General features: G+C 35.5%; 1 protein-coding gene across 5 annotated transcripts in view; it reads left to right on the top strand.

The window, feature by feature from the left end:
• SSBP2 (single stranded DNA binding protein 2) overlaps positions 1-18,376 on the top strand; it is a 249,637-nt gene that overhangs the window by 224,470 nt on the left and 6,791 nt on the right. For 4 of the 5 annotated variants that reach the window (XM_037032099.1, XM_037032101.1, XM_037032103.1 and 1 more), the window contains 5 exons: positions 51-105; positions 3,797-3,867; positions 6,998-7,076; positions 10,007-10,035; positions 16,875-16,973. In XM_037032099.1, coding sequence (XP_036887994.1) covers positions 51-105; positions 3,797-3,867; positions 6,998-7,076; positions 10,007-10,035; positions 16,875-16,973 — 333 coding nt within the window. The remainder of the gene's footprint in view (positions 1-50; positions 106-3,796; positions 3,868-6,997; positions 7,077-10,006; positions 10,036-16,874; positions 16,974-18,376) is intronic. The other variant, XM_037032102.1, reaches the window with a different exon arrangement.

The raw sequence follows: 18,376 nt of genomic DNA, 5'->3' as shown, positions 1-18,376 counted from the left end.
TTGTTTAATGAAATGCCTAATTTTTACTGAAATTTTGTGTCCTTGTTTAGGGTCCTCCAGGAGGTGGAGGGCCACCAGGAACACCCATCATGCCCAGCCCAGCAGGTATTGTAGTCTAACTGGCCACATTGGCACTTCATTATTAAAATAAAATCACAAAATGGAGAAACTATTCTGAAAGTTCATTGCATTCATTGTGTCATTGATGGATGCAGCCTAGTAGAGGCAGCAAGTAGGAAGAAATGGTGTTCTTAAATAACTACTGTCCAGTTACTTTATGCATTTAGAAAATTTCTGCTAAAATTTCTATGTGGGTAACATATAGTCAGGATGCAAATTGTGTTGATCTGTATGAATTTCCCAATAATTTATTTCACTAAAAGATTTTCTGAGACTGCAGAAAAGATCCAAATCTCACAATTTAGAAAAATTGTGCATAACTAACACATAAAATACATGGGTCCATTAGGTTTAATATAACCAATCAAACCCAGCAATCTATTGTCTTAATAAGATTGATGTAGCTGTGCCTACAATATTATTTACCCTACATATCTATAGGAATTTATTAGTTAGCTAATAGATCCACTATGTAGTATGGAAAAAATTTTTTAATCTTCTACACTAAAATACTTCAGTATTCTTGTAATCATTTAATCAAGTATTTTAAATAGCTCTATCCTTTCTTGTTGAGATTGCAATACAGACCATTTAAGTGCATGGTGTCTAAGGACCCCAGTGGCGGCAGTGGTGGCCATTTACGTTGGCAGAGCTCTCCTACGGAGTGTTGCTCCGCAACATGTGTCGAGAGCTGTGAAAAGTTTCTACCGCTTGACTGTAATCCTGCTACTAGAAATGATTAGGGTGCAGTCTAAGGTTTATATAGAGAAATGCTCATTCGTTACAGTCAATAGCGAGACAGTAGACACAACCTTCATACCAAATCTAATTTTAGTGAAATATTAATATCTATACAATATAATGTAAACATTTGAGTTATTATCAAGGAATGTTTAATTGCATGGAGAATAAATATTCATAATTCAATATAACATGATCATAATTTTATTCAATATTTTAAATATTGAATAAAACAATAAAATAGATTAAAACTTTATTGGTGATAACTTCTGGGTAATGAAATAGATGGGAAATTTTTATATTTAGAAAAAATTTTAATAATGTTACACTATTAAATTTGTTTTTAACTGATTTATTTAAGTCTAAGATGTGTGGAAGCTTGAAATTAAATATCATTAATTATACCAATAAATCATGATGTTTAAATTTTGAATCTTTCTAATTTAGAAAAGGCATAAATTTAAGAATTAATGCAGATTTTACTTTGCTTCCCTAACTCTTTGAAAGATATCATAAATATTTCATAGATCTCTGTCCTCAGAGCATCTTTATTGAAGCGAAACAAAATTCACTGAAGATATAATTACATGAATTGAACATCTTGCCCAAATTTGCATTTCTATTTGCCGAAGGTATTTATGAAGGTGGCTTGTGATTAATAAACACTTCACTACAATACTAAAAGGAAGTTTTTTGAGAAACACAACTTTGCAGGCGATATGTAATTCAGTCACTTCCTTTCAAGCCAGAAATTGCCACCAGTGTATCTTGCTGCCTTTTCTGCATATTCTTTATGTGTTTGTTCTTTGTCAGTCATTCTTCTAATATAAGCCAACCCCTCACCGAAAAAGATAGGTGCCAGGAGATATACTTTATTATACAGTCTTCCCATCTACAAAAAGGAATCAGATATTTTCTAGTAATACCAACATTATTCCCCTCAATACTTTTTAGATGAAATTACATTATTGATTGATCTTAAAAACAATAAATTCCCTTTTCTTTGTGCATATTTAAAAATTTACCATAACCTAGTTGGAAGCAAGAGAAGAATAAAACAAAATATTAATTATAATGTAAAGCAGAATTCGTGCACTTGGAAGTATCAGAAAAAAAAATTGGTAACATTTCCAATGTGCCTTGAATACTTAGTAGAATCTGGTAGGTGGAGAGTGGGTAGTAGACACTTGGAGGAAGGAAGAGCAAACAAACACATGGAAAGATCCATCCTGTGCAGGCGAGAACAAGAACCCAGGCTGGCAGGAGCATGGCCACCTCAGGATGTAAAATTGGTAAGGCCACAAAAATAGGTGGGCATTGCAGATGTTCAACAGTGTGAGGCAGCGCTTTGCAACCGGTGTGCCGCAGGGACTTCTAAAACACGCAGCACCGGACTCTTCAGTTAGGGGCACTGACCTCTTTTCCTTTAAATTGTCAAATAAAAAAATGACAACAGCCAATGAATCAATGTGAATGAATCAAAATTATACCTATTTTTGTCAGGTCAGCAAAAATATAACACTTTTTGCTATGCTGCAGAATTTTAGTAATTAGTTTATGTCTGCCATGAAATGAAAAAATTTGAAAAAATGAAAAAAGTTGCTGGTGTGATGCATTAATCTAGAAGTGAAAAAAATATTTAGATTTATGGACTACTGTCTACAGACAACTGATGCATTACATCTAACCTAGAGTCTAAGTGGAATTCACTAAAATAATAAACTTATTAATGTCTAATAAGTAATCACAAAGTAAGAGGAAAAATCATTGCTCATTTCCATCTAACTCTGTGATTATTGCCATGAGGAAGCAGCTAATTTTTATGTTCTGCCTGAATCCATATAAAAACTTAGAAACACATCTTTTTCAAAATAGAAAAACCTACTGTATTGTATTGAAGAAAACTATAATTATAGAAAAACTTATTTCATAATTAATATATTCCAAATGTAAAATATTTATCTTTTTACTCTAGGTTATACATGATAAAAACACATATTTATAAACTTAGACTTAGCTAATAGACATAAAATATAAATTTTTAAAAATACTATAAAATGTAATATATATGAATATACACTACTAGTTATTTTTATTATGATGAACCAAGAATAAAATGAGAAAAGAGTTTTATCAAAAACTATACTGCAAGAAGCTAGCTTTTACTTCAGTTAAGAGAATTGTCATGCTGGCTGGTGTGGCTCAGCGGATTGAGTGCAAGCTGCGAACCAAAGGGTTGCCAGTTCTATTCCCAGTCAGGGCACATACCTGGGTTGCAGGCCAGGTTCCCAGCGGGGGACCCATGAGAGGGAACCACACATTGATGTTTCTCTCCCACTCTTTCTCCTTCCTGTCTGCTCTCTCTATAAATAAATAAGTAAATATTTAAATAAATAAATAAATAAAATTTTAAAGGGGATTTTCAGTCCCATTTTGCAGTTTTCATCTATTCTGTGTTGGAATTAAGCCAAGATATTTCACCATCTTTTACTAATATTAGCTAAATAAACAATATTTTAAATTTGTGTAAAGAATCCTAAGGAAACAATGCAAACTGAAAAGCTATTGAATCTGACTTTAAAAGATATTTGTCATACATATAAATTTCTTAGAGAAGTCAAAAAATGTCCATGACTTTAAAAAAACTTTAGGTTTTTTAGATTTTTTTTAAGGTAATTTCTTTTTACCTGAATTATTCAAATGATTACTCCTAACATATTAGATAAATAGTCCTAATTTATAATCTCTGGATAGTGCTTCTGAGTCAGAAAATGACTTCAAGGTATTCATTTATTTCTGAATGGTAGCAATGGTTAGTGCAAGTGCTGCCGCTATTAGTACGTGTAGGTGTCCAGCTCATCTCCAGTTACCACTCTGTGATGACTTGGGTATAGATTATGAAGAACAATGTTAATGAAGTGATATTTTGTTTCAGATTCAACCAACTCGGGAGACAACATGTACACTTTAATGAATGCAGTACCTCCTGGACCTAACAGGCCTAATGTAAATACGAATTTTTTAAAATTTTTACAATGTATTTGAAGACAAACTCTTAGTGCATTCCATTTCTTGGATCCTCTTTAAGCTTTATATTTCATATCCAGGTGCTTATTGGATATCACAAAAATCAAATTCTATGTTCTGGGTTGAAAAAAAATATATATATAACAAAAGATTCATATAGATATAATTTAAATGTGAAAGTGAATCTGATTATAAAATGTTGGTGTGTAGTCTTATTATATCTCAAATACTTAATAATACTATTTAAAAATGACAGGTAACATATAATTGTTTGTTACCTCATTTTACTGTCACTAATTCCTTCCTTGTGATCCTGTTTTATTTTTTATCCTGACAATAAATGAGGAAGTTGGATATGCCTGTTTTTCTTTAGATTTTGGAATCTGGAGCTTAAGTGTAGAATAGAGGCAGTCCTACTTAAATAAAGAATTTGGGAGTTTTAATAAGGCATATGGTTGTGATTTTTCCACTAAAGCTTATAGCTTTCAGGAAAATGATATTTTATTTATCCATTATACAAGACCTATATATTAACAAAAAATATAGCAGAATGTGGTTACCACACAGATATATATACATATATATGTTCAAATTAAAGAAAAATCAGAAAACATAAAAGAATTTTTGTAAATATACTGAAGACTGAGCATGAAATAATTATTATAATTGAGCTTCCTAGCAGGAAAGACAACCAAGGGAAAGTTTAAATCTGTCTGATACAGTATGGTGCTTGAAACACATCTTATTTCCTAGTTCAAATTGTAATGTGCTGTAAGTATAAAGTACACCCTAGATTTTGAGGAATTAGTATTAATAAATAATATAAAATATCTCATTAAAATGTTTTTATTGACTATATGTGGAAATGATACTTTCAATATAGAGGGTAAATAAAATACGTTATTAAAATTAACTTTACCTGTTACTTTTTACTTTTTAAACATGGCTACTAGTGAATCTAAATGTGCTGATTTAAGTTCACATTTGTGACTTGCATATTATGGTGGAACCACAGTTCTCAAACTAAATTCATTCCAGAATATTTTTGGAGAAGCGATTTGTTCAAAAACTGAGTCTTCTTTGTCACCTGAAGACGCCTGCCTGACCCTGCAGGTGTCAGCGTGGAGGGGGCGTTGGGTAGAGAATGGAGACCCGAAGCTGTGTCACACAACCGAGACACTTTTTCCACTAAACAGCTTAGTGGAGACCTGAAATGACTGAGAACCGAGGGTTAACTGTGTTCCATGAAGCACTACTTCAGCTACCATTATTCTCTTTGATTATTCTCATAATCAAATAAATTGTTTTTCAGGAAATTAAATAATTTTCTATCAATTATGTCTAAAAGGTGTTTTCACGAGGATCTTAAAGAACATATGATAAAGAACAACATTTATTTTAGAAATTCAGCAAAAAATAGGAAAGATCTTTATACTGCAATTTTATATCTGAAAACTTGATATTTAAAAGGGAGGGAAGAAAGGAAGAAACCCACAGCATATGATACTGAAGACATTTCTGGGGGCAGCTAAGCTGACATCATCCAAGTGTGTTCCACTCTGGTTCTCTAACTCCCTACAAACATAAGAGATCCAAGAAAAGTAGGTGAACATATCACCTTTTCAAATGTTACTCATCTCAGCCAGAGCCAGTAAAAGCAAGTACCTGCCGAGGGCTAGGTCAAGCATACATATCTATCCTCTTTGTGTCTTTTAAAACACCGTGGGGGCCAGATAAAAAGACCAGACTAAGTTCACAGACTGTTGGCCTCACCAGCACCAGTTTCTCTGCTTGGATCTATGCTTTTGACAAAAACTGAATAACAGCAATAAATTCAAAGTTCATTTGTTCTACCTATCATTTAAGGCATACATATTCCAAATTGTTTAGTGAAAATCAGTCCATGTGCTTTTAGACAACAAAATTTTAGGACCCAGAATTGACATTTCTTGGGGAAATGTATAAGCGTGTGATTTGTATGATCATAGATGACAGATAGCCATCTTATTTCCCCCCAGAGTTGACAGTAGACAAGTTGTTTACTGAGGGGAATTGTTTATCCCCCCAAAGCCTGTATGATGGGGATCTATGCACACAAATACAAGTACACGACACACACCACATGCAGTATTCTGTGTCACACAACATGGAAGAAATGCTTTTGGATGGGAAATTTTAAACACAAGCGTTTTCAGGAGGTTTTCTTAACTGGAAACATAAGATAATTTTAGGAAACACCTTCAAACTCAGATCTGGGTTTCCTCAAAAGTATTTCAGGGAGTTGAGGCAAAGACTGAGTGGGCGGGGGCCATGAGCCCATCGCCACCAGGTCCGCCACAGCACTTCTGTTCACAGGTCTGGCACCAGGCTTCTAAAGTAAGGTTTCTCTCAAAAGTAAAATAAAATAATAACACTGCTTTTTAAAATCTTGATTATAACGGCTGTAGAATGATTGTCGTTGAACGGAGACAGTGAGACTGTGGAAAAGAGTTAGATGTATTCAGCTGTCCCCAGGGGGCTAAATGTACAGAGTGGGGCACATGTAGGTTTGCAGTTGTTCATACGGAAAGCACTACAATAACTAATAAATAATACAAGAATAAATTCTGCGTTTTGCATACTCACAACTGTAAACCTACTTTTGCCCCACCCTGTATTTAACCTATAAGATTAAATTATTTATGTCCATGTGAACAAAAAATAGATTGTCTGCTAAAAAAGTTAATGTTGAATCATTCTTACTAATATGATGTTAACCATCTTTAGCAGCTTTGAAAAATTATCTCTTGTTTACAATAGCACAATAGCATAGAAGAGAATGATTATCATTTGCACTGGAATATATTTACTTTCTAGTTGAGGATATCTGGGGAAGAAAAATAGGGCTGTGAATGAGGCTTAACCTGAATGTCCAGAGAGGGAGTGTGAGGAGAGAGGCAGGGCAGTCCAGTGAAAGAATCTACAAGGCTGAAAACATCTAGGAAAATAATCTCAATAACTTAAAATGAAAATAAGTCGTGCAATTACCCTAAAATGTTAAAAACAAGTATTGCAACATTGGTACAAACAGTTGTTTTTAATAGTTTTTTTTTTTCATTTTTTAAAATAGTTTCCAATGGGCCCTGGTTCAGATGGACCCATGGGTGGATTAGGAGGAATGGAGTCACATCACATGAATGGCTCTTTAGGTAAGGATATTAAATCTATGTTTAAAAATAAATTAAAAACAAAACCTTAATTCTACATAGTGGATAATATGATTTGCAAAGTTCTGTATACAGTGACTCATCTTGAAATGTTTCACCTTTTTTTCACCCTGTTAGTTTAATCTATAGTATATTATTTATGGTGGCTATAGGTCATTTGAAAGTCAGACACGTAAACTTTGTTCTAACCTAGCTCATGTCCACAGGTATTTACTTGAACCTCCCAAAGTCTGGGTGTTTTATGAGAAAGGGAGGCATTGCTGTTTTGGACAGGCACATCTTCTCTGCAGGACTGCAGTATCCCCCCAACTGGTTTCTTTGTGTTTAAAGGTCTGGAGAGCATTATGCTAAGTAAAATAAGCCAGAGTGTGAAAGACAAACACCATATGATCTCACCTATAAATGTAACCTAATCAACAACACAAACAAGCGAGCAAAATAGAACCAGAGTCATGGAAATAAAGAACAAACTGACAGTGACCAGAAAGGAAGGGGGAGGTGGGCAAAGGGAGAAGGAGGAGAGGAAGGGTCAAGTTAAGGAACATGTATAAAGGACCCTGGGACAAAGACAATGGTGGGGGATTGAATGTGGGAGGTGGGGTGGGCAGGGCAGGGAAGGGCACTGGGGGAAAAATGGGGACAACTGTAATTGAACAACAGTAAAAAAATGCAAAAATAAATAAATAAAGGTCTGTAGGTACAATCTCAGAGAACCTTTAGTTCTTTTGCAAGAATTTATTAATGATTTTCTGTATTTTAATGTTTGCCTCTTTAAAAATAAAATTGGTATGATATTCTGGATAATCTGAATGGTTCTCTTACGAGAGAACACTGCCCACATTTTTTTGTGTTCATTAATAAAGCTGATTTCGATTAGTGTGGACTAATGGTTGAAAACATGCTTCATAAATGACACCTTCTTGCCAAATGAAGCCAAGTACCTGTGAAGTGAACACAAGGTTTCGCAATAGTGAGAAACAGAGACAAATGGTACAAATCAATTTGGTGACAGAGCCCACTATATGTATCAGCAGGCCTAATGCAAAACTAAAAAAAAATATTTATTATGTTTAAATGACATTATTTTAAACTAATGTAAGAATTCATGAAGGGGGTGGAGGTTTGTGATCATTTTTCCTTTGAAAATGAACCATCTGCCCAGGCTGGTGTAGCTCAGTGGATTGAGCACGGGCTTGTGAAGCAAAGGGTCACCGGTAAAGGGTCGCCAGTAGGATTCCCAGTCAGGGTACATGCCTGGGTTGTAGGCCAGGTCCCCAGTAGGGGGCACATGAGAGGCAACCACATATAGATGTTTCTCTCCCTCTCTTTCTCCTTCCCTTCCCTTCCCCTCTCTCTAAAAATAAATAAATAAAATCTTTTTTTTTAACTGCACTTAAAAAAATGGACCATCTTTTACTTAGACAGAGAAACTATGCCCATAAGTAACTTAGATTATACGTAGACTTTACAACCCCACCCAAGGGCAAAAAGTGCTACTTTATGATACTTTGAAAAGCAACAGAGCCTCAGCAATCAAGAAACCATTTGCAACACATTGGTAGATTTTTCTGCTTTTAAGGATCCATACCTATTTGCCTATACTTCACATTCTTATTTTGCAATTCCCAATTACGGTAACCACTAGCCATGTGTGACTCCTTAATTTTAAATTGAGAATAAGTGAAGTGTAGAGCTCGGCTCCTCCGCTGCACTGCCACTTACCAAGTGCAGGGGGCCACGGCAGCTCACGGCTGCCGGAAGGTAGAGCACAGGAGGACACGCCCATCATCACACGAAGTTCCGCCGGCCAGCACCACTCCAGGACTGTACTTTCCAATTTCTTGCAAAATGATTCACTTTCCAATCTTTTAATTTATAAAATTACTCACAAAAAGATGATCTATGGTCATAGTTAGAGGATTCTCAGTTATGCTATTCACTGAAATAAAATTTGCAGAAGTTTCATATGCTTGACATGTGGCTTATTACTTTCTATAAAGAACCTTATTATACATATTTATATATTCATAACTAGACACATACCTTTGTTATTGAAAAATTTATTGTGTTTGCTTATTTACAGATTAATCATTTTAATAAGCCCTAACTTTACTTGTAACTGTTGACTGAATGTTGTACTATTAAAACATAATTTTTCAATGTCAGGAGATTGTTAAAATTATTTAAAATAAAGTTGATATTGGGGCAAAGATCTAATTATTGTTTCTTTATACCAGTATTTATAAAGTATGGTTCCATTTCTTAAATGGAATTTGAGGCATTAGTACTGGTTGTTCATTTTACCCAAGCATCAAAATAAAACAATATTATATCTTGAAGATGTTTTTGCTTGTGATAGATCGCCATGAGTATTGATTGCTATCAAATATGTGATACTATTAAAATACTTTGCTTTTGGTTATTATACTAAAATGTGGTTCAGAATGTCCGATATTGAGGCAAATGTCCATTTTATATTTTATCAGATTTAGAAGTATATTAAGAAATATATTTAGAGATCTCTCTCTTGCTCTCTAGTTTAACACACACACACATATACCTACATTTTAACATTTTGAATTGTGTAGTATATATTAATCTCTCCATTATTTTACTTCCAGGAATTTGTGATAACAATAGTTTTCTTCATTCTGGTGAAGAAAAAAAAACTAAATAATTAAAAAACTAAAAAATTGGAAACTAGAGAGGCAAATCTCCTCCCTGCATTTACCATCAAATGGTACTTATTTGATAGCAGTGTAAAAATAAGAAGTTTTTTAAGATTAAAATTTTAGGAGGTGTACACTGGAAAACATATCAAGTATGCTGTATTTACTTATATTAAAGAAGTACTTAATTTATCAATGAAATCAGTACCTAGTAAAGACTTTCTTTCTGTATTTTTGTTTCAGGCTCAGGAGATATGGACAGTATTTCCAAGGTGAGTAATGTGTAAACTCTGTTACTTTTTTAAAATCTGTATTTTATTCTACAAAGGACTCTCATTAAGATTATTAGAGTAACTTTATGAATTTTGTTCTTGAACAAGAGTTTCAAAGTGGAAGGCCAGATATAATTAACTACAAGTTTAAAATATTAATGTATGTAATCTGGGGGAAAGGGTAAAAATGAATCTTGTACGAATGTCTCTAAACACGCTAAGGTTCATTTACAAGAAGATGCACTGTACCCGATTAATGGGTACCCAAGTAATAACCATTTTCACCACGTTATGATGTTACATATTTGTAAAACAAAATGACATAGTTTAGATAATCTTTTAAAGATGGAAAGAAATCTAGAGTAACATGAGGAGTAAATTTGAAAAAGTGATTATAAGGCCATTGAATTTCTACATTGCATTTGTCTTGAAAGCCTTGATTAGGCAATGCAGATGTCCTCAATCACTATTCTGGTCCCCCAAACAGAGCGAGAAAATAATTAGAGGGAAAGTGTATTAATACAAATGGGAAAGTAAGCCTTCCAATAGCGTGCGTCTGCATTTTTCTTCAAGAGTTTGAGTGTGTAAAATTAATCCTCTGCTGAGACGCCTTACATTTTTTAAAGAAGAGTGTCTAAATACTTTGTAGGTCATGAGGAGTTTAAAATAGTTTCCTGTGGGTCAAAAATATATTTAGAATGGCTGATAAGAACGAATTATTAACTACCACTAGAATAACTCTCTCAGAAGTCTACTTCGTATCAATAAGTAGAGAAATTCATTAGAGGGTATCTTCATTTTTAATTTTTCTAATTTATGTTCATGTATAATAATGTAAAATTCCTGATGCTAAAGGAGATACAGTAAGATTAAGCTACAAAACCCTTTAAATTAAGACTTCAAGCTAAAAGAAAAAAGAGAAGAATGGGAGAGTTTAATTGGCATTCTGACACTAAGTCTACATTGCCTGGCTTCCAGGTTCTACATATGCTTTGGATGTCTGTGTCTAGGAAAAAGCAGGAAGGTCTTTTTCTTTTTAGGAAAATAGATAAATATTTATAATGAGCACTAGCTTACTTCTGTGAGAAATAGTATTAAGGACGCCTTCAAAAAGCCTGTTTTCAAAATCAGATGCACTGTGTAATTCTATCGGAGCCTTTCTCTGGGAAGCTCCTTACAAGTCAGATGACTGTGATCCTGTCAGCTCCCTGCAGGACCTAACAGCTGGCGTTAGCTGAACTGTGCTCTGTGGACACCAGTGAAATTTCTGTAATATTTGAGGAGCACGGTCTGGTATCTAAAGACGGTTTTTCATTGCACGGAAGTGGCATCATCCAGATCGCTGAAGGCCGTCTTCCTAAAATTCCCGCTAACAGCCCATAGCCTTGTACATTAGATGGATGCAAACAGGCTTCTATGAGAGAGTACTTGGTAATTTATAAAGCACTTTAAAAAATTTAAGTAGTGCTGGAAGGCCAAATTAAACACCATCTTCTAATCTTCCTTTATATCAGGTCTATGGCTCTTCCTTCTGTGCTTATTGTCCCCTTTCTATTCCCAGACAAGGTTTTCCACTCCCCTGTACCTACTGCTGATAACATTCTCGTGCCTAATTCTTGCTTATTCTTAAACATTAATTGGTCACCCATTGTGTACTCTTGTGTACTGGGTACTGCCTTGTGCACTGTAGAAAGAATTGAAAGACTTCTTTAAATACAAACATAGTCTGTCCTCGGGTGATTTATACTTAGGCAGCAGTTTCTTCATTCAGTAAACTACATCACCAGACATTATTCTGGGCTCTCAAAATCCAAAGATAAACAAGATAAGGTCTCTGCTTTTAAGAAAGTCAGTATAACTAAAAAGACCAAACAAATATGGTAAGGAACAACTTTTTTCAAAGCAGAATTCAAATACATTCCATAATAATTATCTCCAAGTAATATACATGCCACTTAGCAATGTGCTGGAAATGACCAGTGGCATCCACCGTCAGAAGAGCTACTACGCAGCTCACTTCTGCACGCCCCCTTTCCAGGGTGACGGTACCTGTAGTGTCTGTCACATCGCCAGGGCTCCAGTTACTTTTCCTCTAGTCAGCAGCATCATGTGTATTGTCCCCCCACCAACACCCCACCCTGATCTGTTTCTCCACTCACAGCCAAATGATTCGTCTTTTCCTCTAAGGTGTGCACATTGTCCCTAACTCAGTTTCCCTACTTTCTTCCCTTTCACACGTGTCCAACTATCCACAGAGCTCCATCCTTCCTTTTCTCATCTCCTGGGTTTGTTCCTTTCCATCCTCTTCTTTTTCTAGTCATCCTTGGTTGTGAATCAAAAAATAATCTTGACCACTCCTACTTAGCAGTATAGTTCCAAATCCCAGTTAGGTCTCCAGCTGCAACCTCCTAGTTTCCCAGTTAAACCTGTATTTTGTCAAGCACCAGTATTAACACTTTTATTTAAAATGCCTTACTCAATTTTAATGTCGCTTATTAGTACTAGTTCAATTCTTTTTCTACATTTTTATTGTAAATATACTTCGTTTAATGCATTTTATGTGTAAGGTGAAGAGTACTGAATTGAGAATCAGAAAGCCTTGTTCTACTACTTAGAAGTTTTGGCAACATGTTGCTTGATTTCTCTTCATCTTTGTTTTCTTAGCTCTGAAATAGAGATTGTAGTTCATTCCTCACCTAGTTCATAAAATTGTTGAAAATCAAGTGTGACTATATGCTAAGGGCTACGAAGCACTGTACAGATGTTAACTGTCTTCCTCCGCACGTGCTCTCTTTGGTGGCAAGGCTAGGAACTCACACTGTCAGCTCCACGTTGATGGCACTGCTCCACTGGCAAAATGAGCTAACACTCCAAAGAGTTTTAAGTTTTAGTTATTTTTTGTTTGTTTTAAGATTGTATTTATTTTTTAGAGAGAGGGGAAGGGAGGGAGAAAGAGACGGAGAAACACTGGTGTGTGAGAGAAACATCAATTGGTTGCTTCTCACACGCCCCCAACCAGAGACCTGACCCACAAATCAGGCATGTGCTCTGACTGGGAATCGAACCTGAGACCTTTGGGTACACAGGCCAGCACTCAACCCACTGAGCCCCACCAGCCAGAGTTTGAGTAAAAGTAATTTTTTTGGAGCCAGGGCTCCAAATAAAGAGTTTTAAAATTACTGCCTACTCTTTTGAGGATTACCCAGTAAAACTCATGCATCTTTCCCAAAATGCAGAATTCACCTTTAATTTAGAAGCCTTTTTTAAAACTGAAATGTGAAATTCTTTGCATCCCTTTTGTAACTGAGAAGTCATTCATTTATTCTGTAGAACAAAAAATATTATACCTTGGAGTTGTTTTAGGGTTTGGGGGCGTAGAGGAGCCTATGGTTTGTTTTCTTAGAAGGAACTCACCTAAGTAAATTCTGCAGTTCAAATTAGGATACTGAACATTTATATTTTTGAGCTTAAAAAAAAAGGATATAAGAGCAGGCAAGATCTAATCATGTCACGCTTAATAAATGATCAAAGGCGTCCTTTCAGCCTGAAGCTGTCTCACCTCACGCACTCAGTTCCAGTTAAGTATTCCGCACCATGCTCAGAGAAGCTATCTGACAGCTGCAGATTCCTGCCATCATCTCAGTGGTGGGCCTGGGCGCCAGCTCCCTGCCCACGGGGAGAGCCAGGACTGGCAGTTTACTCCTTTGGGTAAATGGCGGAGTCAAAACGGCACTCTGTAAACTTCGTAATTGGCAACCTGTGAGAAATCAATCCAAAAGTTACTTCCAAAGGGCTTAGAATAATGTCAATATTATTTTCTTTTAATTACAGATAGAGCCAAAATTTTTACAAGTGTTCTCTTATTTCATAGTAGTTTGAAAGTTTTGGAACGGTTTCTGGGGACAGGTGGAAGAAGGAAAAACAACATAGTAATTGAAAGATGCTATGGAAGATTACCTGAAAGATAAAATCAGAAAACAGAGAGCAGAATGACTTAAATGTGTTATCCAGAAGGAAGTGTATGTGTGCCCACGCACTGGCCCACGTGCATACTTAACAGTAGCATTCATATCTGATGTCATAGCTTAAGTAAGGGAAATGTTCCCTTTTGAAGAAAGGGTAAATGAGAATACATAAAATCTCTTGAAAATGGGCTGATATAATATTAACTATACTTTTCAAGTTAAAGTCTTAGTGTATAAGCAGGAAATAAAGTACATATTAACTGAAGTAAGAAATGCAACCAAAATGCTTAAAGTCACTAAAAGTAATTTTTACTTATGTTCTTTGTGCTCCATATTCTCTAATTATGTGCTCAAGCAATCAGCGCTTTTTTTGACCAACCTGAGCCCTTTTTGTGCATTATATACCTGCCTTTATGATGAAATCTCCTGGACACTGCGCACAAACATACCCACAGTTAAAGGAAACACACACCCAGTTCACTGCCACCTGCCCTGCTAACCTGCTCCGGCCTGGAGTTCGGAACCCCTCAGTCTCGGCTGCTCCTCAGAGGCTGGTGTGGGATGTGACTTTGTCCTCCTCATCACTCAGTGATCGTGGGCAGCACAGTCTCCTGAGGACTCCCCACTCAGACATTTTTGCTGTTTTCACAACATTTTGCAGAGATTACTTCAGATCTTATTAAAATTGTTTTATCATTTCAAGATTTTTAAATATGCCCAGTGTGCTAGATTGGAGGAGGTTTTCAGAGATCTGATATTAGTTCAGTTTTGTATGTTGAATGTGTCCTTTTAATCTTCCTCTCAGTGTTCTTTAATCCCCCCCAAAAAAAAGAAAAGAAAAAGGCTCTAATGCTGAGTCACCCCTATGTGAAAATAATGCATGAAAAACAAAAATTAACACTGGAAGTGTTTTATAGCTATTTCTTTTAAATATTCTTGTAAATATTTCTTTCTAGATGTTTAAACAGTAACACAACGTTACTTTAATTTTTAAAATATTTTAAATAAACACTTTGAGGAATCAGACTTGAATTTAGCTAAACTTTCAAAATTGTATATCAGAAAGTGAGATACGGCAAAAGTACAGCAGGGTCTGAGAACACCCCGACGTAATCAGCGGCGTGGGCTGCCTACAGAGCACCTCGGGAGCTGCTGCGGGGGCGAAGGCCACACCCGAGCGGGAAGGGCCTGTTCCAGAGGTCCGTCTGCCTGTGCAGCAGCATTCTGCTTCCACGGGCATCCTCACATGCCCGTGTATAGGGATGAGATTCTTTTTTAAGTTGACTAATTGCCCCTTATGTTTGAAATGACAGAAATCTGCCTTCACCAAAAAGACATAGATTTGGGGCAAATCTTACAATATTTGTATAAATTTACTTTTATTTTTGAGCTAAGTTAGCATTACTATTCCTATTTTAAAAAACAGATTGATTAGTTAATAACTTTAAAATGAATAAGCTATAGCTTAGTTACATTTAATTAAATTTTATTTACTGTTTTTCAGGAAATGAAGTTGTCCATGTTCACTTCAAAGTACATTTGCTTTTCTCTATACTTGGGAAACTGACATTTTTAGAGAAAAGTTTATCAAAAAGAGAGTTCTCTTTATGCTGTTAAACTATGGGTCCCCAGCTGGTGTGGCCCATGGGCACACAGAGCTCCTATGGACTTCAGAGGGTCCCTGTGGGGTGCACAGCAGAACATACAGGCCATACTGCCACCAGTTCACGCACCTACCTGTGTCTGCTTTACAGTTTAACCGCATTTTTAGAAAACACATGTTCTCGTTCATGAAATTTTAATTTTTATGACATAAGTTGGTTTTAGTTAAGTCAAATCCTCAGAGCAAATTTCTTTTAAAAAGCTAAAAACGTACCCCAAAACAGAGTGTACAATACAATGGCTTAGGGGAAAAAATCTAAAATCTTTCTCCCACTTGAAATAACAAATAAACATTTTTAACCTTGAAGTTTATTTTTACAAGTCAATAAATTGGACCTTGAAAGATTCCCTCAGCCACAGTTGCAGCACTGTGTGAATGTGCTTTATATGCCAATACCATTCTGTTCTTATATCTTATAGCTGTAGAGTATCGGACAACTCATAGGGCCAAAATTGTATGCTAATAGGAAGACCAGCAAATTTAAATAGAATATGAAGTGATATATTGCTAACTTAGTGTTTGATTAGATAGCTGATATCAGCCATTTTCTCTTAAAGGAAAGTTCCAAAGTAAACCTTCTCTTAAACTAATGATAGAAAAGGTTCTAAAGCAGGTTTACCTTGTAGCCTTCTCTTCCTCTAAATGTACATACTGAATTCTCAGGTGCCAAGTTATTTCTCTTGTTCTTAACTACAGTTGTTAACCATTTTCTTTTTTCCTTATGGTTTATATGAAAATAATGGTTAAAGTAGTGTAATTGTGCAAACCGTGGAATTAAAGGGAAATGTTTAATGGATGGCCTCTTGGAGTGTGATTAGTAAAATCACGGGGGAAGTCAATGCTCTGCCCTGCCTCATCAGCGGACAGGCTCTCTTCATTGTGCCCCTGCTGGGAATGTTTTGAAATTCTCCAGCGTTCTAGGAACTCTATCAGCTGAGGGTGGGAAATTGAATAAATATATTGATTCTGAGACTAAGAAAAAAGTTGTGGTGGGTTATTCGGGGTTCTCTGTGTGTTTCAGTTTTCATTTGGGAAAGCATTAGTACTTGTCAGGGCTCAAAGAATGAACTAGAACACGTGGTCTAAGACTAGAATCACAAGTCGGCTTTGTCCTTAGAGATGCTGCTATAGATTCCATTTTTGAAATAGTACAATGCAAGAGGGAAAGTAAAATCTTCAACAATGCCTTGTTTTCTAAATCTTGTTTACAGAATTCTCCCAATAATATGAGCCTGAGTAATCAACCGGGCACTCCAAGGGATGATAGCGAAATGGGGGGAAATTTCTTAAATCCTTTTCAGAGTGAGAGTGTAAGTATTCCCTTGACTACATTGTTATATACAGATTTTATTTCTGAAGCTCTTCTGTTAGAATTAATGCATAAAGCCATGATTACAACTGTTTACGGTTTAATAGGTTGATCTTTTAACAGTTAGAAAATTAAGTGAAACTTCTTTGAAAAAGATTTTAATATAATATTTTTTACTCCCATGTACATAGTCACAAAAGTAAAAATTATAATACTAATTTTCTTATAGAGAACATCCACTGGTAAGGAATACATTGGAAATAGTTGTGTATTTGATAGTTTTTGTAAGTTTTCACATTACTAAAATGTCTTGGATCACTGCAAAACCAGGGGCAGGCAAAAGTAGGTTTACAGTTGTTAGTATGTGAAACAGTTTATTCTTGTATTATTATTTATTAGTTACTGTATTATTTTGCATATGAACAATTGTAAATCTTCTTTTGTCCCACCATATATATACACATACACATATGTATATATATGTATATACACATATACATATATATATGTATGTATATATATCTATGTTAGTGACGACAAAAAAGGTATGCATAAAAATTCATTTAAAAAAATCAAAAGTATATCCCATGAGTGATGAGGAAATGGGAAATGTATGAGAAACTGTGTAGTTTGTCATAATGCTTAGGATTATGGAAATTATTTTTTAGAACCTGGTTCTTTCACTAGTTTGTTGCAAGACTATGGACAAATTACTTCATTTTAATCAACTACTTAATGTTTACTTTATCTAATTAGACACATGTATATCCTTTCTTCTAATTCTTCCAGCAATAAAATGGTGTAATTTAGTGAAGTATAATCAGTGCCATTTAATTGAACATTTACTAAGCCAGCTTTATGTGAAGCACTAGGTGAAGGACAGGTATTCTGACATAAACATAACACTGCCCTAACCTCAAAAATTGCAGTGAGACCAGGGAGAACATACATATGCACCTAATTAAACCACACGTCACATCATAATTACTATCGTAGATGTAAACCAGGTGTTTTAAAGGCAGAGAGGAAAGTATTAAGTTTGTATTGGATAAAAACTTTTTAAAAAGTTTCCACACAACTTGAACTCCAGAGAAACTCTCCTCACTCCTTCCTGCCCAGAGTTGTCCTTACTGGCTCCTGCCTGGTTTAAGTCAGAAGAGGGCTGCCACCTCAGAGTTGTATCAGAGATCTCTTTACGGGGATCAAAGAATCAGATGTAACAGGACTTTTAAAAACTTCTTTGTGCAGAATAAATACCAGCCCCACCCTTTACCTTCAACTGGAGAATGCACACGTGTGCCTAGAAAAGAGAGCAGTCGGGGTAGGGCCTCTCCCATCCCTGACTCCCGGCCCAGCCTCTCTACTCTTGAGGCCAAGGTAAAGGTAAAGTGCAGACTGCTCTGC

Source organism: Sturnira hondurensis, unplaced genomic scaffold, assembly GCF_014824575.4.
Source record: "Sturnira hondurensis isolate 20B ecotype Veracruz unplaced genomic scaffold, ASM1482457v3 Scaffold0021354, whole genome shotgun sequence".
Classification (NCBI taxonomy): domain Eukaryota; kingdom Metazoa; phylum Chordata; class Mammalia; order Chiroptera; family Phyllostomidae; genus Sturnira; species Sturnira hondurensis.
This window is presented reverse-complemented; position numbering and strand designations above follow the sequence as displayed.